General features: G+C 46.5%; 1 protein-coding gene across 2 annotated transcripts in view; it reads right to left on the reverse strand.

Moving 5' to 3' along the window:
- Window positions 1-388: 388 nt before the first annotated feature.
- The window catches only part of LOC135385531 (uncharacterized), a 126223-nt gene continuing 100878 nt past the window's right edge, over window positions 389-25733 (reverse strand). Inside the window, exons 8-13 of one of the 2 annotated variants that reach the window (XM_064614892.1) lie at window positions 17169-17258; window positions 15111-15392; window positions 13931-14031; window positions 13624-13837; window positions 1957-2133; window positions 389-570 (exon numbers count right to left, since the gene is read on the reverse strand). In XM_064614892.1, coding sequence (XP_064470962.1) covers window positions 437-570; window positions 1957-2133; window positions 13624-13837; window positions 13931-14031; window positions 15111-15392; window positions 17169-17258 — 998 coding nt within the window. In that variant the 3' untranslated portion in view covers window positions 389-436. The remainder of the gene's footprint in view (window positions 571-1956; window positions 2134-13623; window positions 13838-13930; window positions 14032-15110; window positions 15393-17168; window positions 17259-25733) is intronic. The other variant, XM_064614893.1, reaches the window with a different exon arrangement.

Consider the following 25733-nt stretch of genomic DNA (forward strand, 5'->3'; position numbering starts at 1 on the left):
GGCTGCTACAATGTGGAGCGTCCCTCGCTTTTCCGCGCGGATCTTTTCTTCTAGGATATATTGCTTATGATTTCTATGGTCATTGCTGCAGTCTTGCGCGGCAATGAGCGAAGCGGCCTGCCTCCAACGCATCAATGGCCGTGCGAACAGCCGGATGCGCCTTGTGATCCTGGCGCAGCAGAGGACGAGAAGGAGTCTCACCCGCTGAGCGCTATGTGTTTTGGAAATACGTTTACGGGAAGGCTGTATGTTCGGATTTACGTAAATTATGTACCGCCGAGCAGCGAGCTTATCAAACTTCTGTCACGAACTTCTTACTGTGACAATCGAAACTTCTGCAAATAGAGTACAGAAGCCAAGGCAATGTCCGCTTAGGAAAAAAAATATGTGGACAATATATTCCTTTATTCGGGCACTGTGTGTTCTCCCAACTGGACTACAGACCGGGATTTTCAGTGGTGTTGTTCGTTTCGAAGTCTATGTTCGCCTCAGTTCCGCGCAGCTGATGGCCTCTCTTAGTGATATGGTAGGCCACAACAGATGCTGAGCAGTTCTGGCCAATCAACGACTCTGTAAAAGAAAGAATGTCAGTCACCAGAGAGAACATGATGGAAAGTAACTGTTCTGAGTCTGGGAAACACAAAGAGACGAAGACAACACAAGCCTCAAGGTGCCTAAGAACACGAAATACAGGGTTCGCCAAGATAAACTTCGGGGTTTATAACGAAGATAAAACAAATAAAAACAGTGTCGGAAAGCTAAAAGAGAAAGCTAAAGTAGATGTTAGAGGACGTATTATGGCCCAAAATTTGTCGAACGCGCCGTTGCAGACGACTTCGCATAGTAGTCCTCTACATCCAGTTCCACTTTCACTTGGTTTCGATATCGCCTGCAACGCCGCGTTTTGCCAACAACCGTTTCGCCATCTGACGGAAGGCGCTGAAACACAGGTATAGTCGATTGGAAATGTTAGGTAGCGGCGGTTTTTTTTAATTTTCACGAGTTATCCGCAGAGAAACGGACCAAGTGGCAGTATCGACATAAAATTTTGATACATAATACGTCCTCTAACATCTACTTGAGCTTTCCCACACCGTTTCTATTTGTTTTATCTTCGTTACAAGCCAGGAAGTTTATGTAGGCGAACACTGTATTTCAATATGGTTTCCCGTCGAATCACATGTTGTCAGCGTAGTGTAGTGGCTAGCCCACTCGACCAGGAATCGAAAGGTGCATTGCCGTCACTGTCTGACTTTCTCGGCGATTGACACGTTTCAGTCTCCAGAGCTACGGGAAATGTAGGTGAGACAAATATACGAAAGTGAGGATGGAGGTGAGTATAATAATTAGTGTTGTTACTGTCTCTTGCTAGTGCTGTCCCTCCACTGTCGCTCGAAATAAGACCCAACGGCAGAGGGAGGAAAACTTTGCATCTTTAGAGAGTTTGCAGACATGTTTAAATGTCGGTGGTTTATGGGACTAGCGCGAGCGCCAAAATTTTGCGAAACTCTTTTTGGCGTGCCATTCAAATATTATCGAAAGCCTTTTAATGCTTTGTCTTTTTTTTATTGATATCGTGCTGATTACGCAGTTTCAAAGTATTGTCAACGCACACGGATGATCTCTTGGTGGGGACACTCTCACGTGATATTCCGTTGCCCGATAAATTCTGGGATGTACCTATACGGTAGTCGTTTGTAAAGCTATCGTGTTAGTATTGTGGGCTGGCATCTCATTATGATCACCTCTCTATTTGCACGTAGGCATACCTACGAGGAGTCCGTCACACGTGGTACAAGTTTTGGTAAGGTTTATTAGGATATTTTGCCGGAATTTAAAATCTTTCGCCTTTCATTAGAGTATGTGTGACACGTGAACAATTCACTCAGGGCGAGTGCTTAATGCAGTAAAATGTGGTTGAGTTACCCCTCAACACTTTCTAGAGGGTGTTCTTACCGGGGATGAGAAACTGTACATCTGTTACAATGGCCTCTCTAGTCGTTTCCTCGTCACATATCCAGGAGACAACGTAACCGTCAAGAGGGCCACGGGGCTGCAATGGCCTCTCCCATCTCACCAGCGCTGTCCCGTGTGTGAGCTGTTCCACACTCAGATTCACTGGAGCACTGGATGCTGCCACGAAGACGGACAATATTAAGGCAACATGAACATAATAGTTGAGTGAAAGCTACCTGGTCTACGTGAGTCTGAGGAAACAGGAGAGCGAAACACATACGACAGGTCCATAAACCACCAAAGACAAGTTTTAAAAATTGTCTTTGCACACAGCAAATCCTTTTAGACCTTTATTTGCTCAAAAAATGTGTATTTTTATAAATAAAAAAACACCATTTTCTATCCCGCAAAGGGTGGAAGAAGAGCATTACTAAAGGTGTAATATCGACATACACCACGTTTCCTCTAATGTCGATCATTGAGGATGTAAAGTGGGGTGTTGAAACAGGTGTTTACGTCGAAATACACTTTTTTTACACCTAATTTGAATTGGGAATATGGTGTTACAAATGGTGTTTTAATTCTTGAGAAAAATTATGCTGGTTTCACAGCTCCGCTCAGCAAGTAATCACATTATAGAGGATAACCTGAGTTAAAAACACAGTACTTGACAGGGAAGGATGTTAGGAATTTAGCTGGGAAGTTAGGAATTGCAAAAACGCATTCCGGTCACTGTTACAAATGTTTCCCGCCCTACGACATGTAACGAACGTGCCCCAACAAATTGTATTTCAGTATATGATCCATCCGGTACGCCACTATATGCTAATGTGTGTGCCCACGTTGGTTCCACAGTGTTGCCAAGCTAACGCGCCAAGCCAAGCCAAGCTAAGGCGTGCCTGCGACGCATTGCGCTCCGGTTTAGGTTCAACGACGGAACCACGGCTGGAAGTCTGCCATGTTCAGGGTGGTGCTTGCCAATGTCTCGGCCACTGCTCTCGGCATGCTGCCGCAGAAGCTTGTATTACACTAGCTATTTGAGAGGGAATATTTGTCAGAAAACAATTCCATCATAAAAGGTGTTTTAAATAGAATACTCCCGTTTTAAGGGTGTCTTTGTTTTTAAACGCCCATTATAAGAATGTTTTATTAGGAATACACTTAATTAACTAAAGGGTGTTTTAAAAACACCCATCAATTGAGTGTAAAGGCAACACCAAAAAGTGTGCGCCATGGGACAAGCCATTTACACCAAAACAGTGTAAAAAAGTTTACTGTGCAGGTTTTTGAGTGTGTCTATATGTTTCGTCACCCTGCTTTTTCATTTCTTTCAAACTCGAGGATACGATGTCACCGTTTACAAACGCCATATGTAGAACCTGAAGGTGAAGTTCGTGAATCCTCTACTGGCTGCACTTATTCACTCTTAACACGTAACTTCGCCACATAGCACGTTGAAGGCCAACCATTGCAGAGAATGGCCCCGTCATCAGTCCAGATTCGCGGAAATCGCTGGGCGTACGCCTTTTCTGAAAATTATCATGACCTGCATAGTGTTACAAAAAGACGGAGGCCCCCCCGTTGTCAACATATCAAGAGAACGAACTATGTTTCTCGAATGATGGTTGGCTAGGACGTGTTGTGTGGTGAAGTTCAGTTTTATGAATCTACAGTACACTTGACAGTCTCTTCTCTCGACAACAGGGACAATTGATGCTCTCGCGAAGTGGAGTTCCGGCCTTTCGAAAAAATACGAAAACAAGGGTAAAAATTTAGCGCAATTCGGATTTATCCGAAAAACTCCGCTTATAGGGGATCCAGTAATCGAGAGCTCAGCAAGAAAAGCCATGCCCTGATCCCGGCTGACTGGGTTAGTTTGCTTTCGTGGACATTGCCTGGCATCACAGGTGCCTTGTCGCGTGTTAGCCCTCCGCGACAAGAAAGGGTGGAGGTCTCGAACCAAATCAACTGTACAACACTCTTTCACCGAATAACGCGAGAAAGGTCTGTGGAATGCAAGTGAACTGCGTCTTTGCCTAGGGGCACCTTGATACTGGAGTGACTGAATAGGGTGCCGTAGATATCTAATGAGTGCACTATACGTGAGGGTATTTTGAAGTTATTTCTACAGAGCGGATTTTTAGGCACTAACAGGTAGCGGTCTTCGTCGCATAAATCGTTCTAGGCCAACCAACCTTCAGAATTGTATTGTTTTGTCTTCTGATGGGAACGAAAGATGATACAAAAAAGGTGCGCACCCCATTCTCAGCTTATCAGGGGACAGAGCCATATCATCTGCGATTATGATTGGCATACTGCGTGCTATGCGGTCACGAGCGCTCCCCTCTTAATGCCAAAATATCCTCTCTCTAGTAATGTCACCCATTTCCCAGGTTTGCTTGGAAAACGTTGTCATCGGGCATTTTCTTTCCCCTTTTTCTTTGAGTCGTGGCTCCCTTCTCCTCAAAGGGGGCAAGGGAGCACAGGTGACATGCAACTTATCTTCTTGAAAGGACAGGTGTTGTTGCCACGGGTCCAGAAAGAAGGGGAGCAAATGAAATCTCGCCTGGCAACTACGTGAAGGAATATCCGGATTTCGAGATGTTCATGTCGCCAGGCGATCATGATACAGATATCGTTGTCTGCAAGCTCTGTCGCATAGCATTAAGCAATTTAGTGATGGGCAAAACAGTCCAATTTGATGAACTAGTTCGTTTAGTTCAGTTAACCTCAGTGACTTGTTTAAAAAAAAAGTTCATTCATTCACCTCTACGTGACGTCTACCACCATGTGATTGATACACCTGGTGTTTCAGCCTTTGGAGGCATGGTTGGAGCTGAGTTGCCCTAGCAAGTTCAGCTTCTGCGGTTGCACAACACGATACACTATTAAAGTGCCACTCCGGACTCGGAAAACAGCGTTTACTTTATTTAGTCCATGAAAAGAAGGTGCCCCAAGGATTCTATACGCAAAATTTCAATCCTATTTACGAACGCTGTGCATTTCTGTCAATTTTTGAAAATCTGCTGAGCCTCCGCAAGTTTCGATGACGCGAGGAGCGGGTGACGTAATCACAAGCCCACAAATTGCTATGATGTCATGCTCTAGAGAGGGCACTCGTCTCCTGGCAACGACGCTGGCGTCCGGGGAAGGTCACGTGGTGGAGAACACGTGACGCTGATCGAAAGCGGGAGAAATCCGAGGGATGTCTTCTCCCTCCTTGTGTGTTCTCGAATGTCGGAGCGCTCGGAGTATATGTCACGTGGGGCTCCGCTAACGGAGTGCAAAAAGTGAGCCCCCCGGAAGACGCGAAGTGCAATAACGTTGTCAGATGAGAGCCGGGCGCTCCGTCGGAGCCTAACATGACGTCACAGTTCTCAAACATTTTCGTTAGCTTTCGCGTCACGTAGAGCCAAAATATTTTGCAGGAATGTAAAGTGAGACAAGAAACTTTCAATAACATAACTTTCGTAGGGCTCTGAAGACACGAGATTTAGTCCGTAGTGGCACTTTAATAAGCACGAGAAAGCTAAAGATGGATACCGCAAATTTAATGCCGATTATGAGAGCAACAGACACGGCAGCAAATTTGAAATGAACCACGTGGGCCAGAATACGTCGAAATCCTTCACCCGACGCTATTCCGCTGCTACGGAAGGTCTGAAAATTTTCACGCCAGGCAAACGTAACCGGACGACGCCACCGGCTCCAGTTGCTCGATACAGGAGACACGACGCCATATACACATGGATGATATAGGCTGGCCACGCAGACAGGTACAGGAACGCCTTCTTCTGTGTTTATTCAATAATATTGGCGCGACAATTGCTTACATCAACGTGGAATTTCTCGAGGAAGGTGAAATGAATGTGGAAAACAGAACACGAACAACACAACCGCGGATTCTTCGAACTGACAGAGTCAGCGTAACATTTAACAACAGTCTCATAAATCCTCCCAAATCGTACATAACGAGCGAACGCTTGGTTGCTGAGGCACAGGAGAAGAACACGATAGATAGAGCTCCCTTAACCCGCCAGTTACGGTTGAAAACGGTTGGCAACACAAGCACCAAAAGCATCTGAAATATCAACATTCCCGGCAACCTAGAACACCTCCAAAATGACGGGCAACGCAGGTCAGGGTAATGCAGCGAGAAACATACGATTCCTAGCGACAGCAAACGTCTGTTGCCTTCATCCAGCTTACCTGCGGGAGCGCAAAGCGATAACTCTATCATTCTTGGCAACGGTTGGCACACAGCTTGCTATGCGGTGAACTGCTGTTTTTAGAGTGCACGCCCCACGACTCCAGAACACACGCGAACGGAAGGGAAGAAGAGCGGCAAGCGTGTCTGGCAGCGAACGCGTCACAAGAACAAACATTGGGTGCGTTAAGTTGGTGCCCCGGAGCGTGAGTCTTCCAGATTCCACTCACTTAACCCGACAGAAGGCGCCGCTCGCGCACACGGGAGTGTGAGAGACACCGAGTAGCTTTTCGCGCTCCCGATCCATTTGGGTGCATGGAAGACGACAACCGCCCGAGTGCTTGAGACCCTTCGTGACATACTTCCTACTCAACGCTGGCAGGAGGGCCTTCGAAGCGTGGGCTCGGAAGCAAAATACGGACTTACTATTCTGAGTGAGCCCTGCACTTCCAGAGCTGTTGTTTCCGTTGCTATTTCTCAAGATCATCATCTTCGTACACACAATCTACCCCGCAGGCACGTGAACTTCTTCGTCCCGCAGCAAACGTGTTTTCAATGCACATCTACCGCCTCGAGCCACGTCTGTCAGGCGGATTGAATTCGATGCGCTATCCTAGCGGATTGACCGCTTACATGAGCACGTTCGACGCGACAATTTGAGTCGAGTCGATGCACTTCTGTCGCATTTATGTAAACGCGGCTAGTGTCAGAAAATGTGAATTAGAATTTGTTAAGTAAAACCATGTTTCAGGCAAAAACTTCAGTACATTTAAGCGCATTTTGATCTTTTTTTTTAGTATTTCAGTAGGCCCACTTGAAATCCAGTAGACCTACTGAAATTTCAGTAGATATGGCAACACGAAGTGTGCTTAGGGCACGGCTCGGGGAGAGACAACCATGCACTGTTACTGCTTTTATTGCTTTAGATAGCAGAAAGTACATGGCGCCGTCCTCCTACCCGCTGTCTCGATCGGAAGAGAGGTGGAGGTGAACTGGACTCGTGAAGGATTACTTTGATAGTTGGGGAACGAGTTCATTCAGTTCAAACAAGTGACCGTTCTGTCCGTTCAGTCCTATTCAGTCAACACTGTGACTGTTCAGTCTGTACGGTTCATTCACGAATTACACATCGCTACGTAAGCATCTTCGCGGACGAGCCTCTCATTCATTTTGTATATTGTTTCGCTGACATCGCTTGTACATTGCTTGTGACTTTATTTAATTTTAGTTAGTTAGTTACCCAAGCAGCACGCCAATATTTGTCTAATATTGGACCCATAGGGGTTGCCAAGATTGCCAATATTGGACCAATATGGGGAGTGCAACCAGGCTCCATATTGGAACAATATCGGCTGCCCATATTGGCAAGCCCATTTTGCGCCAATATGGCCAATATTTCTGTGATAACACCAACGGGGAGTCCGTGTAATAATAATCGGGATCCCTTCATCATGCATTATTCTATGAACTAAAAGTTTCCAACCCGCTCCGAGAGTACAAAGGAGCGAAACACCTTCGTGACGGTGACGGACATACGCCAGAGCAACTCACACTGCTTGCAGCAACTTGAAAGCACCTAGCTTTACACAAGAGCCATCCCTTCCTATCAAACATTTTGTTTGTTTTTTTTTACTTGACCGGCCGCAATTCCGTTGTCATTAGGGGAACCAGCGACATTTTAGCGCGTATCAAACGTCCGATCCCGCTGTCGCGCATGCGCATTAGTTGTAGGACGCGTGATTTCGCTCAAACCCCCAAAATCACCCCGGAAAAGCGTGCAATGAAGAAGGCCGCCACTAGATACCCCACTGTTGCCGTTCCGGATCACTTCAGCGCGCTAAGTTTAGCGGCAAAATGTTTTTGTTGTTCCTGCGAATGAATCTAGTCTTTATATGTCCAAATAAAACGCGTATAACAACTTTCTGTGTCGTGTTCCACTTTTTGGCCCCGTTTCTAAACGTATTGAGCGATCGGAGGTGCAGGAAGTGCACGGCTGCGTGCATCAGATGGCGTACCTGTCGTACCAGGCGCCGCAGGCGCGCAGGCGCAGTCGTCCATTTCTCCTTCGGTGACTTGGCCTGGCTTGGATTGTGCTTCAACTGGATCTTTAGCGCGCTACAATCAAACGCAAGCCAACGTCTGGTAACAATGGGGTATCCAAGGGCGGCCTCCGGCATTTCACGCATCGAGATAGGAACAAATACATGAAAAAATGGCGACCTTGGGGGCTCAAACAACCCGCTTGCTCTCAGTCGGCTCGACCGATTGGCATTGGTATCGCGAAGGAAGATGGCGGCGACTTTCAAGACGTGGAAGGTTGAGTTGTCGAATTCTAGCGACGTTACATTGGGATTGCCATGTACGTTGACTGTTTCGAACAATGTGTATCATCTGCGGGAAGTTGTTAGATGTAACGATGTAGTGAATTGGGTATTTCACACGCTTCAACGTTCAATCTTGCCGTGCTGCTTGGGCATTTGTGCAACACGGATACGTACCATTTTCTGTTCAGTCAATATGGGGTGTACGCTGCAATACGGGGCCCATATTTCCAGGATTTTCCCCATATCGGCTGAAATTCTTGGCGAAACGGGTCCCATATTGGACCCGTATCGCAAATGACCAGTCAATATGGGCCCAATATTGTGTGCTGCTTGGGTAGTTAGTTAGACAGACAGACGGATGGACGGCGATGGCGGTCTGGCGAAGGTTGTGTGGGTTGTGTGTAGCTGCTGCCTGAGGTCACTAGCGATGTGGAAACCGAAATCGCCAGCGCCTCTAGGCGGTAGTTACAGGCAACGATCGGCAGATCGCCATTTTACACCCGTATAGACCATAGGAAATGCAGGGAGACGAAAATTTGCGTAGTCATATTTATTTTGTTACGCAGTGTATGGTAACCACGATTTTCTCGTACGTTTCTCTAGCATAAATTCTTCACTGTGAAGCAGCGGAAGTCTGTCCATCAAGCAGGTTAAAAATGTGACTGACCTTTACAGCACACACACCGTAGTTGCCCAAGGTTTCCCTTTACGGCGTTCGCGGCAAGTCTATCTGGTTGTATGGTGTGTTCCTCATTTCTATAGACTTTCACAAGCATGCCAAAGTTTCTGCTAGCCTCCGTTGGGGTCTTTCCAGTTGGGGAGTCGGTAGGGGGACAATTTCCCGTCAGTGAGTGAAAGTAAAATGTATGTGTATCATATGTTGTTGGTAGTAAGCAGGATTCTATTCTACTGCATGGTTATATTGCCCTGTCGCGAATTTTCTGTGGAGGCAGGAGTAATTTGTTAGAATAAGCATTATAACAATAATTGAGAATAGATTTAGACCTAAGCTGGTCGTTATGTTATACGCATATCCGACTGAGCGCCTTATATAGAGCCGCTATAACTTCTGCACATTGTGCTGGCCTTAAAACAATGGGCTTAGCCGGCGTATTTCGCCAACTACTTTTTTTTTCCCTGTCAGACTGGACATTGGTCTTGGCGGTTTGAACCACGACCCTGATACCGCGAATAATTTCAGCGCCTGCAGACCTTGGGATGGTATCACTTACGAGATTGGGTAAAGTGATTGAAACCCTACTTAATTTTTTTTTTTTTGATTGCGTGTTAGCGCCGCGAAGCAACTGTGGCTATGAGCGGCGTACAGACGTGGACAGACGGAGAGAGGACAGCAGGAAGGAGTGGGAGACAGGGGGATTAGTATGCGTCCCGGGCCGACTTCAAGGGGAACTGTGCCGACATTCGTCTGGAAAGTCTTCGGAAAACCCAGGGAAAACCTCAGACAGCACAGCCGGTGGTAGGATTCGAACCCACCACCTCCCAGTCTACAGCTCGACCTTGGTTACCACCAACGAGCGGACGCCTTAGCCCACTCGGCCATGCCGCTGGTGAAACCCTACTTGAGGGCTTCACAAATAAGCAAGGGTGGGTAGGGACCGCGGAAGAAGCTCGCCATGTTGGATTACTCCATCATCTGATGCATACCATGCACTGACGACATAAAGCGGTGAGCAATTTTCTTGGACATTCTTAGGACGGGGAGACATTCGTAAGGCATAACTTCATATTACAAGTAACAATACAAATCCTCAGGGAACACCAATATATCGATAAATTATCGGTATAGATGTAGATATTTTAATCCATTTGATCGATATTTTGTTTATGGTTTCGATGATTATCGATATTCAAAGTTTCGATATCTTTGCGCCACTAAAGTTGCGACACTTGGTCTCAACTTATTCCAAATAAATATAGAATGCACTTGTTTGCAATCACGTGAATTTGCATTCTAATTTATACAGCAAACGGCGTAATAGACGCGTGTACACAAAGTGTACTCAACCCCTTTCACATCCACACACTGCCCTCTGTGCTAGCGCGAAACAACAAGAGGTTCATATCTGGCTGAGTCATGTAGGGTAGTCCGGCTGACATCCGGACCGTGACACTGGTAGGCAGTACATTGGCGGAGGAAATAGCTTAAAATATCTTACAATTGTTTTTTTTTATAATCTTCAAGGATGAATATTTCGAGCGATGCACTTCGTCACCATGTTCAGGCATCGTTGATGCTTTACACACTTATTGCGTATGTGCTGCTGTACTGTTTGTTCCATCTTTGAGGTTCTAGCTTGTGCATATGTGTAGATAAAAAATCGCAAAGTCGTCTCATCTGCAAAAAAAATCTCACTTTTTCGGCGTGTAACAGCTTTCTCGTAACTGCCAGAATGTTAAGATGAGTGGAATCGTTCAATTACTCTATAAATGGTATTTCCATTCGTATAAGACACGTTGTTGAAACATCTCTGACGTACTTCCTAACGCGCGTTCGGAGTGGTGTGGTAAGGCAAAAACGCGCAACTTCGGTAGCTGAACATGATTGAGAACCCGGAGGAACAAAGGCGACACCTGAGAATGCGGAGGGACAAAGACGACACACACACACACGGAGGCGTTCCTCCGTGTGTGTGTCGTCTTTGTCCCTCCGCATTCTCAATAATGTTCAGCCCCAACCAACACGCTCTACACATTCTCGAATTCGGTAGCTTATTTTTCACATTGCCCACTCGTGACGTGGTTCATATTACTCAAGCATGTTGTTCGCAATAAGCTCACATGGTGTAGTGAAAAAAAAAAATCACTTCAGAAGTGGCTGAAGTTCATTTTCGGGCTTTCCGCGCACCCCTGACGTGGTTTGTTCGTGATGGGCGCAGCGAGAGCAGACAACGGAGTTTCATCCCTTCGTGGCTTCATGTTACATTTGATATAGTAAAGTTCTGGTTTGTAAGGTTTATTACGACACAAAGTTCAAATATCCATACATCAAGACAGGAGATACGCTCCGTAGACCGGCATGAACGTTTGGCATACTCACAAAACACAAATTGGAAGCACGTACGGTCCTTGATTGATGACAAACAGAAAAGAGGACAAAGTTCCACACTGGAAGGCTACTATCCTCCACGCACTCCTCGAAGTTTTCGCCGTGTATACTTCATGAACGCCGTTACCTGTTCATCCTGCTCTCCCACAGATGTGAGAACTGCATTCCAGAAACGCGCTGGAGGTGTTACCATTCTCGTTTTTTGGTTGTACGAAAGTTTGCGATGCCTTGCGCCGCCAGATGAAGCATCTGAATATTGGGCGGTTTCGCATTTCTGATTACCGTATTTGCCGTACATCTCTGGTAGTGCAGTGTGACATTCTGTTTAACTACGCCACCGACACAGTTACATCCACTTTTCCCGTGTCCCGTTGCAGAAAATACCCACTTTGCTACTAGGTAGCTTTTGCATAGTTCTTAACAGTCCAGTCCTTACCACCATAGTCCGCACAGAGCACACGGTATGTGCTATGAGCTTTGTTCATTGTACGCCCTTACAAAGGAACACTGAGAGTGTTGTGTCCTCACACAAGCAGCAATAGAATGTGTGCTGCCTAGATGAAGTGGCATGAACACAACAGGAGCGACGGAAAGACAAGCCTTCTCCTCTTCTACCGATCGCCTCCCCAATAACTAGTCGGAAAGCGGATTATGTTTCACTGCTCAATGGCACGTTATCTCAGCCGCTCCGTAGGAAATGCGCAGGTTCATAATTCGCACCTTGTGTGTTCGTCAAATAACAGCGCCGTAAAACGCTCCCACGGCTTCGACACCGTGCCATACGTGTTGTTGTGATGGGTTTACTTTTGAGTGTCCACAACGGAACCTCGGCCACTTCTGAGTTGATTTGTTTGCTTTTCTTTTTTCACTGCACTATATGACTATGAACGACGTGTGTAAGAAATATGAACAACATGTGTGAGGAATATGAACCACGTCTCGAGGGGGCGGATATGGAAAATACGCTACTGAAATTGCGCGTTTTTGCATTACCACCCCTGACTAAACCCGGGTCAAGAAGTACGTTCGGGATTTTATATACATACACAATACAATACATATTGTTATATTGATTTTATATCCAATATATACAGGGTGTTTCACCTAACGTGATAAAAAAAATTCTAACTGACGACTCGCCGGAGGATTGTGGAACTTTCGGCAATTACCATCTGGAAACTTTTGCCACTATTGATGAAGGCTTTGGACAATTTTTAATTACCGGAAGTTTACTTTTTCAATTAAACTTTGAAAATTTCCAAGCGAACCTCACTTTTTTTTACAGAAATATGAAGTCCTCCAAAACTATGCACAGTATCGCAACAGAAATAGTGGGAAAAAATTAGTAAAATTTCCTCTTTACCCCCGCCTGCTCGATTGTCGCAAAGAGCGCACGGGAGATGCGTGGAGATAAGGAAGTGTTCCCACCTCTTGTTTTACCTTTCTTTCCCCCGCTTTGGCCTTAGTGCTGGTGACGAACGTCTTATAAGAAAGAAAAGAAAACAGGTGCCCTATCACAAAGATAGGCAAAAGGCGGGGTCACTTCCTCCTCTAGACGCACATTTGGCGCTCGCTCCTTTGCGAAAATCAAGCAGGCGGGGCTAAAGCGTAATTTTCACAAATTTTTTTCTACTATTTCTGTTGCGATACTGTGCATAGTTTTTGTTGCGTCTGCGATTATCCGTAGAAGCCTTCATATTTCAGTAAAAAAAAAAGTGAGGTTCGCTTGGCAATTTTGTTCCAATTCTAATTCAAAGTTCCATTGACAAAAATTAATTTCCATCAATTGAAAATTGTCCAAAGCCTTCCTAAATGGCTGCAAAAGTTCCCAGAAGGTAATTGCCGAAAGTCCCACAATCTTCCGGCGAGTACGTCGCGAGTTAGAATTTTTTATCACTTTAGGTGAAACACCCTGTATATGGGAACGAAAAAAATCTGAGAGGTCAACCAGACTACCCTGCCTGACTCTGCCTGAAATCAGCCAGAGTAACTCAGCAGGCTGACTTCACGCTTTTCTTAACGAGATCTCTTCCCGCCGTCCAGGTGTTAGTTGTCGAAAGCCTTCTCACCTTCCATCGGCGTTGACACATCAATACTGGTGTTGGAACCGCACCCATTCTCGTTGCAGCCTCTTAGCAGTACCTTGTAAGTCGCGTAGTGCTCGAAGTTCCAAAGTATGAGCGAACCCGTTGTTGTGCTTGACTCCATTTCGTTTTCTAACACGTGGGCGTTGCAATGTGCTGCTGTTGTACAGTTCATCCAGGCGTCGTCTTCCAGTGAGACCTGGTAATATCATCCCAATGACACGAGAAACCCAATGACACAAGAAACGGAGACAGATAAAACAGTGCTCACAACAACGGTGGATGGACCTACCTGAATATAAGACACCGTGCTATTGTATAACGTCCAGGCGACATGGAGTAGACAAGGAGGCGTGACTACGTGATAGCTTTCCAACGTGAGCTGCGCGGGAACTGGAAGTATTTTTCACTGCTAATGACTGGTTGTTCGAAGACAGGGATTTTTCGACGAAATAATATTTTCATGCTTGATAATCTCCTCCGATCCCACCCCCTTTCTCTAAATAGGCACCCTTGTGGATAGGACTCCTCCCTGTTGGGCACAGTCTACGCATTCGAACTGCATGCCTGCTGACTTAATGGTCCCTTTCCTGTGATCTCTTCCCTTCTGCGAGAACGCAACCCACGTATCAAACCCCTACACCTTTAAAAAAAAGGGTGTACTTTAACTCCTTTCCTTGCCACATATATAACACCCTTTTGGAGAGTACAGTTACGCTCAAAAGGGTGTCTCCTCACTCCCTCAAGGTAGTAGCATAACACCTTCTCACTGCGGGGGAGTAATATTACTCTCCAGTCGGAAGAAAGGTGTTATGCTACTCCCGTGAGGGAGTGAGGAGACACCCTTTTGAGTGTAACTGTACTCTCCAAAAGGGTGTTATATATGTGGCAAAAAAAGGAGTTAAAGTACACCCTTTTTTTAAGAGTGTAGCAGTTCATTACACTTGGGAGAGATTGGAGACAAAGGGCGCGAAAAGGAAACGTCGGTTCCAGTACGATTATTTGAGGTGATTGAAAATGATCGATAATCAAGTTAAGCAAGTCGATCCGCCGGCCTCGAGAGTACTTAGTCAAACTATTACTAGCTGGTCCATCAAAAAGCCGCATTAAGCGCGGTACAGCTTTTTCCTTCCTGTACCCTGTATCCCTTTTGCACGCATAGCCTTAGGTATAGAAACGAGGACTAAAGCAGAAGACCATGCTACGGATCCTTCGCTTGCATGTTTTTCTCCATCAGTGAGTAATGTCCCAAACAGCCTTCATAACTAAAGTGTAAGGGAATTTCTTATCATCCCGCACAGGCCCGTGGCTGGAGAGGTCCCGTTTGCACGAAAAACATGTGTACGACGCTACCATTGATCACACACAGTTAGCACGACCAGCATGCTCCTGGTGTGAAGTAGGTATCTGACATAGGCTTTCGATTTTTCTAAAGATTTTCTTCGATTGCTATAACAACGAAGTTGGCTTACCCTCAGTCCAGGTGGACACCTGCGCTTCGCTCGTTAAACCAAGTTCAACACTTCCAGAACGTGTTCTTATTCTTGGTTGCACTTTAATATTATACGTTGTGGCTGGAGCAAGGCCCATGACTGTTAGTGATTTGTAGGGCACCCGCAACACGCGACATGAAGTAGGAGGTTCCTCGCAGTAGCTGACCCAAAATTCATCCGTGTACTTTACCGTAGTCCAGTTGACGTACAGTGATGTGGGACTTGTCGCTGCTATATACGTTATTGTGGCGACTGGATCTCCTAGAATAGTGTAAGTGAAATCACTGTATAAGCTTATCAGCATTCCATGTACCTCATGACAATGAGCGATCTCATCTAAATTCATAGGAAAATAAAATTGGTGTATCCTGCAGGCCTGAGTAAGCGGTGATGTGCACAGCAAGAAAGCAAGGGAAGCATAGCAATTGTACAAAGAGAAGGGGAAACGTGCATGAATATGCTTTACAACATTTTTGTATGGGGCAATCTATATAAGAGGGGGATATAGAGTTAAAATACGCGGAGAAGTTGGTCGCAGCTAAAAGAACTGAAGGATAAGAGGATGTGGACGTAACATTCCTGATGACCTCGTATTATTTCAACCCGTCCGGGTCGCAGGTTGCGCTCACGTTAGACGTGAATCGATAATAATCGGACACGCCAGATCTGTTGTTAGGGAGGAAGAAAATCCAACGAACCGGTGGGGAAATGTGCCTCAGGACAAGGGACCGAACAATGTAACTCATGTTAACCTTCTGCTATATTTGCAGAGAAGCAGTTACGCGCCGAAAAAGTGCGCTTTTTGCAAATGAAGTGAGTTGGCTATTTTTGTCTAGACTCCTGCAAATCCTACAACTCAAAGATAGGGCAAACAGTACAGAAGCATATAGGTAATAAGTGTGGGGAAAAACCGAGATTGTACTGGGCGAACAAGTGTTCCAAATATCGGCGGCTATGGTCCTGATGCGCTTCACACAACAGATATCTTGTTGGTTCAACAAATGTGTTATCATAGTTGGCAAGGCACTAAAAATTACACGATTTAGGCGCCTTGCATCCGGAACAGTAATACGTATATAACAGGCATGCAAATAGGCTAATTGGACAACTGTCTATTTGGGAATAAAAAAGACAATGTTGCGAATGCACGTTCCCTGCAATACTCATGCGGAAGACGCGAAACATCATAACTTTCCGGTGCCAAATGAGCGTTCAACGTCATGATATTATTGTGCTCTTCTGACCATGGGTAATATGCAACGGCTTAGCCACGCAACATATTACGTAGCAAACGACAGGGCCGTTGGTGTTGTCTTCTATATATGTGCTGTACTCCACTCCCGATATTCCGGCGTTGTTCGAGTGCTCAACATAAGATGCGAGGGAGCTTCCGCCCTGTGAACACTTTTCAATGCGTTGACATTAGGAGCCATATTTTGAAGAAAAGCCGGCGTCATAGCGGGGTGACCGAGGTGTCCGTGTACAGCGCGGCACGTGACAGAGAAGAGCGAATCAGGCTGCGCTCCGCAAGCTGATTCGCTCTTCTCCGTCACGTGCAACCGTGCAGCTTGAGCCATCTGAGTGTTACCAAATTTGGGGAGAAGTCGCTAAATTTAGCCGATTTCGAAGTCTGTCTAGCGAAAAAATTTTGCAATTGGGATTATCGGATTTTTTGGTGACATTCTGGTACGTTTATCTACTTTTTTAGCGACACGGATATTCCTTCATGAAGCCAGGAATAATCGTGATTTTCCTGTCAGTGGACAACACGCTCTCGAGAGGAACAATATGTTTCGCCGGCCCTGACTGCTCAGCATGCGCGCGCGCCCTTATGAAAAATATTATTGACGGTCTATAAAAGCTGTGTTGACAAATGTCAATACGAGTATAAAGAAACACGGTAGGTTGTCTATAGAAATTCTATTGACCAGCTATTCCAAATTGGTCACCGTGTATGTATTGAGAAGTGTCAATAGACATTATGCAATAGCTAGAGACTCCATATAAACATGCTAAAAAGCCAGTGACAGGCAGTACCTGAAGTACCAGGTACCCAAGTAGGTGGGTAGAAATCCAGCGAATCGATGAGGGTCAATAATGAGGACGATGCCCAGAAGAAAACCCTTCCTACAAGTACCCAAGTAATACTTTTAGTACATTTCTGTGTACTTGTACTTTACTTTAAGTACATTTTAAATTGTGTACTTTGCACCGTACTTCAAGTACTTTTTTCCGAGTACTTCCCCATCAAGTACTCAAGTACCCAAACTTGGACTGCAGACAAAAAATCACAAAAGAGTATCAGAAATGCACCCTACTAAAAGCGCCGCTAAAATGACAGCAAGGAGACGAAAACACACAGACAGGGCTGTCTGAGTTTTCGTCGTATTTACGTCTTTTTGGCGCTTTTAGTAGGATGCAGTACCAAGAGTCCCAGCCTGACATTTTACCAAAAAGGATTTTTGTGCTTTTGAAGAGCATATTTGTTGAAGCAAATCTATTGTTGAAAGGCTTGAACAAAAGTAAGTAAGGTAGGTCGCAACACTTCTATGATACTTGGTTCATTGTTATTTCAGTTCTCCCAATGCAGTGTTCTATGCTTTTTTATATTGCTTCTTTCATTGGCAATTAATAATCATTTTCTATCACATGTTATGTGTGACTGCATGCTTTCTTTTTACATTTTACGTTTTTCTAATTGGTCACACGGATTACATTACTGCAGATCACAGTCCTATAAAAATTAAGGCTTACATTTTGCTTCATCCTTTTTCACTTTCTTCATATTGCCACGAATCATCATCGCGAAACTTCCAGGGCAGGCACGAAACGGTACATCTCATCGCCCCCCGCCACCAGCAAGGTAGCCGCCCCGCCGGAATTGAAGACTATCTACGGCAGCAGAATGCTTCTGCTGGCTCGCGACGCGACTTGTCCCCGAGCGTCCCCCACCGCAGCAGGTTGCCAGGAAGAGCACGTTCACCGTCACCGGCAAGACGACCTGTGTGGCGCAGCCCTAAACGGGAAAACTGAAGACTGCAGCTCCGGGAGGTGAAGCTGCGGAACGACAACAAGTTACAATTCCTCCAACTCGACGAACAGCAACGCAGCACCAGCACGACGCTCGAAAAATTACCAATAACCTGAAAATACTCTCGACGGCCATGAGATGATTGCGTTAATCGATACCGGAGCCGACGACTCTGTTATATGTGGTAGGTTGGCTAAGAAGCTTCGCAAGGTGCAAACGAAGTGGGATGAGCCTAACATCGGCACTGCTGGTGGACACGTCGTTATACCGACTGGCCGATGCACGGCAGTCATACAAGTGCGTGACATCCAGTACGTCGTGAGCTTTGCCGTCTTGCCGATCTGCCCACGGGATGTAATACTCGGAATGGACTTTCTAGTCGAAAACGAAGCAATCATCGACTTCACAAATGGAGTTATCTCTTTTAAAACGCCGGAAACAGCAGAAGACAAGTGGTGGGCACGAATAACCCCGGAGAAACGCGCAAACACGGACGTAACCGCCGTGACGACTCAGCACGTCAACCTGCCTCCCTTGTCGTCAGTCCTTGTGACCGCTACGTGCGAGAGAGCACCGACTGGCTCTTTGTTGGCTGAAGGCAACACGCAACTTCTCCTCGAACGAGGAATTGGGATAGCAAGAGGAATTGTGCCCGTAAGAAACGGAATATTCGAACTCCTGGTCACAAATTTTCGCCCGGAGCCACAACACCTGGCGAACGGCACGAAGATAGCCGTCATCGTAGACCAATACTCCACCACGGATGTTTGCCTGATGGACACTGCTCGCATCGCGGTCACCACAGAACACACGAGGACGAACATTTCGACGTAAACCCTCAACTGAATACAACTCAAAAGCAAACCCTTCTCCAGATGCTCAACGATTTCAGTGACTGCTTCGCTGCAGCGTCGAAAGTAAGACAAACGCCCATTGCGAAGCACCGCATCATCGTCGACGAAAAGGCCCGTCCAATTCACCGCATGCCGTACCGGGTCTCAGGCAAAGAGCGAGAAACGATCCGAACGCAAGTAGAAGAGATGCTAAGAGATGACATTATCCAGCCGTCGACCAGTCTGTGGGCATCGCCTGTGGTACTAGTGAAGAAGAAGGACGGAACACTCAGGTTCTGCGTCGACTACCGGAAACTCAATGAGATAACGAAGAAGGACGTCTACCCGCTACCGCGCATCGACGACACGCTCGATCGCCTTCAAAACGCAAAATTTTTCTCTTCCATGGACCTCAAGACGGGGTACTCGCAAATTGAAGTCGACGAACGGGACCTTCAGAAGACTGCCTTTGTCACTCCGAATGGACTTTACGAATTCAAGGTTATGCCTTTCGGCGTTTGCACAGCACCAGCGACGTTCCAGCGTGTTATGGATACAGTTCTCGCCGGGTTGAAGTGGCAAACCTGCCGATGTTGTCGTCTTCGCAAGAACATTCGAAGAACATGTTGAACGGCTAAAGCAAGTCCTCGAGGCTATCAGAACTGCAGGGCTGACGTTGAAGCCTCAGAAGTGTCGATTCGGCTACGAGGAACTCAGATTTCTCGGCCATCTCGTGAGCAGCGACGGCGTACGCCCCGACCCCGAGAAGACGGCGGCCATCGCAAATTACCGTGTTCCTTCTAACGTGAAAGACGTTCGAAGCTTTCTTGGCCTTTGCGCCTACTACCGACGGTTCATTCCGAACTTTTCAAGAATTGCGTCACCCCTGAATGCCCTCACGAAGGACGGATCCACGTTTATCTGGAGTGAAGCCCAGCAACAGGCGTTTGATGAATTGAAGACGCGTCTACAGACCGCACCCGTGCTTGCCCACTTCGATCCAAACGCCGAAACAGAAATACACACCGATGCAAGCAACGATGGTCTAGGAGCCGTGCTCGTTCAACTTCACGACAGCGTCGAACGTGTCATCGCTTACGCAAGCAGAACGCTAACCAAGGCAGAGAAGAACTATTCGACAACCAAAAAAGAGTGCCTTGCACTCATATGGACCATCACAAAGTTGCGCCCCTATACCTTTACGGACGGCCGTTCAAGGTGGTAACAGACCACCATTCTCTGTGCTGGCTGGCTGGTTTAAGGGACCCCTCAGGACGCCTAGCGAGATGGTGCCTCCGATTACAGAAGTATGACGTAACCGTCACTTACAAGTCAGGAAGAAAACACAACGACGCCGACTGCCTGTCCCGAGCACCACTCCGGCGACAGGACAACAGCCTCGAGGACGACGACGCCTTCCTCGGTCTAATGAGCGCGACTGCCATGTCTACCAAGCAGTATAACGACCCTGAATTGAAGACACTCGTCGACTATCTGCAGGGCCGTGCCGACAATGTTCCTCCCATCTTCAGAAGATCACTCCCAAGTTTTTCCCTACATAATGGTGTCCTCTACAAAGAAAACCACGCACCACAAGGCGCTACGTGGCTTCTCGTTGTGCCTGGGGACATGCGCATCGAGATTCTTAAATCCTGCCACGACGAACCGTCATCAGGTCATTTGGGATACAGCCGGACACTGGCCCGTATAAGGGAAAAGTACTACTGGCCAAAACTGGCCAAGACCGTACACCACTACGTAAGGACGTGCCAGGAATGCCAACGACGAAAAACGCCGCCGGTACGACCTTCTGGGTACCTTCAGCCAATCGCACCGCCGTCGGCGCCGTTCGAGCAGATTGGGATGGATCTACTCGGGCCCTTCCCACGTTCGTCTTCCGGAAATCGTTGGACAATCGTCGCCACCGACTACCTGACACGCTATGCTGAGACTAAGGCACTTCCACAGGGCACAGCAACAGAAGTGGCGAAGTTCTTCATCGAGAACATCGTACTACGGCACGGAGCTCCGACCGCCTTAATCACCGATAGGGGAACGGCATTTACAAGCAGGCTAACACAAGAAATCCTTCGACTCAGCCACGCCGCTCACCGGAGGACAACGGCGTACCATCCGTAGACGAACGGGCTCACCGAACGCCTAAACAAAACCCTTGCCGACATGATTTCGATGTACGTCGACGTCGAGCACAAGACATGGGACGAAATACTGCCTTACGTCACGTCCGCCTATAACACGGCTGTCCAGGAAACAACGGGATTCACACCGTTCCGCCTTGCACACGGCCATGGCGCATCGACTATGCTGGACGCGATGCTGCCCCACGAACCCAGTGATGTGGAAAGCGACGCTCTGGACTTCACACAGCGGGCAGAAGAAGCCCGCCAGTTGGCCAGACTACGGATTGGTCAACAACAACGCGTCGATGAAAGAAGATACAATTTGCGCCGACGAGACGTACGCTTCAGTCCAGGCGGCTTGGTATGGGTTTGGATGCCGATTCGACGACGAGGCCTGAGCGAGAAGCTACTGAAGCGGTACTTCGGTCCCTACAAAGTACTTCGACGCATTGGAGACCTGGATTACGAAGTGGTACCTGAGGGCAGCGTTCCCTCTCGACGACCCCCGAGGACTGAAATAGTTCACGTCGTTCGACTCAAGCCGTACTACAGCAGGTAGCGCTGAAGACTGGCTGAAAGGAAACAACATGAAAAAAAAAAAAGAAGGAGAAGAAACGGCATCGAGACGATGCCCCGTCTACGGAGGGGGCAATGCCACGAATCATCATCGCGAAACTTCTAGGGCAGGCACGAAACGGTACATCTCATCCCGGCGCATGCTGAAGAAGAAGCAAGAAGCTTCCAGACACATCGCCTGCTCTCTGGCAAATGCACGTGCTGTTTCTAGACTTTTCGGCGCGACGCTTAAATGCTTGTGCGCTCCAAGCTGGAGCATTCATTCTTTGGACTCAGTTGTGTTCAGAGAGCTATCACTCTTGTGTTTTGCTACCAAGTAGTCTAATAAACCGTTTATTCGACGACTCGCCGACCCATTTCGCTTCGTGACAATATTCTTTTTTTTTAACATGTTGTATTTTAAAAAGCAGCAAGGAACGCCCTGAAATATATAATCTCTGTTGGCTTGTACCTTTTTTCCCTTGAAATTTCCTAGCCTGTTATAGCAGAAGATTAGTACCGGAACACCACACTAGGCGGGTGGTCTTGGATCAGTCAGGGTGTAATACTATTTTGCATTATCACAGCACAGCTGACTGATTACCCCTCTACATGTAACTGCAAATTATGACATCCGATTAAGTTCACATTCACGGGTTCGCACTTAACCTATAGGTCTTTATGGCTTCAGAGCATTTGTCAAGAGTACCCTCTACAGTTTTGCCAAAAAAGCAAGGCGCAGATACTAAAGAGTGAAATGCAAAGCGATACAAATTAAATTGGCAATGTACTTCATGGGTACTTGAAGTACTTTGCCTAGTACTTTGTACTTTACTTGAAGTACATTTGGAATTGGGTATTTTGTACTGTACTTGAAGTACTAATGACACCAGGTACTTGGTACTTTACTTTACGTATAATTTTGAGGTACTTTGCCCATCACTGTAAAAAGCAGACTTGTACGTATTTGGAGTATTGTATTTAAAATACTGTATTTCAAATACAATTCGCGGTAATTTGGTACTCTACTCAATACTTTTTGTTTTGTGTATTTGTACTCTATTTAAAATACATTTTATGGTATTTTCTACTCAATACTCTAATTACATAGTTTGGATCTCCCTCTCAAACTCTCTGTGTCTCGTCTTTCCATTATCTTGCTTGTTCAGTGGAAATTTCCTCAGTCCCTCGGACTTGACCCGGACATTGACCCTTCTTGGAAGTCTCGATTTCGAGATCTTGGTCCGTATGTACTAATCCTTGGCAGGTGAAGGTTCTATTATGTGTGCCCTGACGTGGCAACACCGAATTCTGACCTCGTCGAGCAGGGACCTGCTAGAAGTTTGATTTGTTCTGGGTCACATATACTTAGTGGGGTTATATGATATCTCTTTGCCACTTTGGGGGACTTGTGTTTAGATGTCTCCTATCACACAGGGATGGCTTGCATAGTACGCGAGTTTTAGGTGATTCATGTCACATAGCGTCGACTCGCGGGATTGACCAGTGACTGGTGACTTTTTGTGTTCAAGGATCAATAGTATCTGAATCGTATTTCAAATACTTTTTGAAGTATTTTGTACTCTATCTTAATTACTTTAATTTTCATGTATTTATACTCTATCTTAATTACATTCTAGCATCAGTATTTATTATCTTATCTTAAATACATTTTTGAGTATCTTGTACACGTTTGCTAAAAAGCAGTTTCGGGAGCTGCCATTCGCTACACTCCGGCATGGTATAGCTTATGTGTGTGTGTAATGCAAAACACGTAAGCTACAGGTCTCGAATGCCCTGTAAGGGCCTTTGGGGTTGGTAAATAAGTAAATAAATAAATATAACGACCCTTACTTTGCATTATTGCACGTTTCACGATGCAGCTAGCTACAGGTCAGTTTCAGGACATACCTTCTACGGCGAAAGGGATCTCCGTGGCAGTAAGACATTTATCAATTGTTTTGAACCTTGACCACCACATTTCCGTTTCTGTTTCACTGTGTCCGTTTCTGGCACTTCCCATAACGAACAATGAGCGCGCCAGCTTAAAAAGCAAACAGAGAAAAATATAGAGGCAACGAAGAAGTCCAAAAAGCTCACTGCGAAAGGTTAGGAAAATTGTTTCCCAGGATCAATACTACAAGCAGTACTGTCCCGCGACTTGGAAAGGTACTGGCATTCGCTTCCTAATAGAAAACAGGCACTATATATTGCTTTTTTCCACAAGCTTCTGCAAATTACAGAGCCCTGCTCGCCTATTACTCAAAAAGAAGGATGAGCTGTCTAAGTCTAATTCGATTACGCCCAAAAACAACAGTCAAGCGAGGGATTGTTTGAAATATAAACTCTCAATCGACGTAACGTCTATGTTTCTTACAGGGAACGTAACGTCTGTGGCACGTACCGGTAGACTGAATGACATTTGTCAGAAACAAAGGGCGATCCTGTCTAAGATTTCCCTCGCTCAAAATTATGACAGCCTATGTTACACGGAGCATTTATTGTGAAATAGACAGAAATGCGCGATTGTAGCACTGCTTAAGTTTGGCTTTCGATGGACCTATACACAATGTCTCAAACCAAAAGCAGTAGGAACCATAGACGTTACGTTGATTGAGAGATTAATACTCCCACCAATTTCTCGCTTGAGTGCTGTTTGTGTTCGTAATCAAATTAGACTTACACAGCTCGCCCTTCTTTTTGAGCCAGAGGCGAGCAGGACTCTGAGATTAGCTGAAACTCGCGTGACTAACAATGTGTAGTACCCGTTTTCTCTTAGGCCCGTTTATTTCGAGGCACTGCGCACTCCCGATCACTCAGCGTGCGCATTAGTGCAGTGCTCTCTCGGATGCGCCACCAGGTGGTTAATTGAGAGTCCCGCATTTCGGCCTGGGTCCGAAGTCCTGCCTCACCAATACGCAGACTGTGTTGATGTTGTGAGGCGTTTGCGACTCCAGCTTCCTGACGCTGACATTCAGTTATGGGCTGTCAGCGATTTTTATACGGCAAGTTGAGGAGTTGCAGTCCGGTCCCGCAGTCCCTCCGGTGCCGACGAAGCATTCGTGGCGTCGAATCACTGCGGGGTGGCCAAACGCCCGCCGCGCTAGTCTTCAGTGGAAGCTTGCCCACAACGTTCTTCCTCTCCGCGAGCGATTAAACCGGCTTCACATCTCTCGCTCTGACGATTGCCCGTCTTGCGGGATGTGTGAAACCGCTGAGCACTATTTCAGGCGTTGTCGTGTTCACGTTGTCTTTTCCTGGGGCGCAGATTAACGCAAATATTTCAGTTGTCGACTGTCGCCTGGGCCACCGTACAGTTCCTCGAACCGTTGCCTGTTCCGCGCACTCAGCGTAAACAATTGGCTTTATTAATTGCCGAGATAAACTTTCAAATTTTGATCCATCGTTGTCGGCGGGGTTTCGGTGGCCCAGGCTTCGGAGACGCAGCTATATTTCAGGCTGTCAGGGCAGAGCTTCGTAGCCACAATGTCCCTGATGAAGCTCTGTACGGTCTTGTCGAGTGCTCCCGCCGCTGGCTACTCGCCTTTTCCGCCACGTTCAGGGTGAGTGGCAAATGATGTTCTCGCCAGCTCGCTAGCGCTGTACTGCACTTCTCAGCGTCCAAAGGGGACTACCTCCATGGGCAGCTCTCCTGCTTGATGACAATATATACACATGCCAGTACCGCCGTGCAGTACTGGTCCTGGGAAGAATTTTCATAACCTTTCGAAGTGACTTTTTCGGACATGTTGGTTCTCTCTATATATCTCTCAGTATATTTTTCTCTGTTTGCTTTTTAAGCTGCCGTAAACTGCCACGCTCATTCTTCGTTATGGAATTGCCAGAAACGAACAAAGAGAAACACAAAAGCAAATGTGTGGTGGCCGAGGTTCAAGACAATGAAGAAATGTCTTACTCACACGGACCCCCGTTCCCCTGGAGGGTACGTCCTGAAAGTGATCTGCGGCTACGCTGCATTGTGGAACGTGCAATAAAACAAAGTAAGAGTAACTGTATACCTGTAGCTTTTCTGTTTTGCATC

This window comes from Ornithodoros turicata, chromosome 2, assembly GCF_037126465.1.
Source record: "Ornithodoros turicata isolate Travis chromosome 2, ASM3712646v1, whole genome shotgun sequence".
NCBI lineage: Eukaryota > Metazoa > Arthropoda > Arachnida > Ixodida > Argasidae > Ornithodoros > Ornithodoros turicata.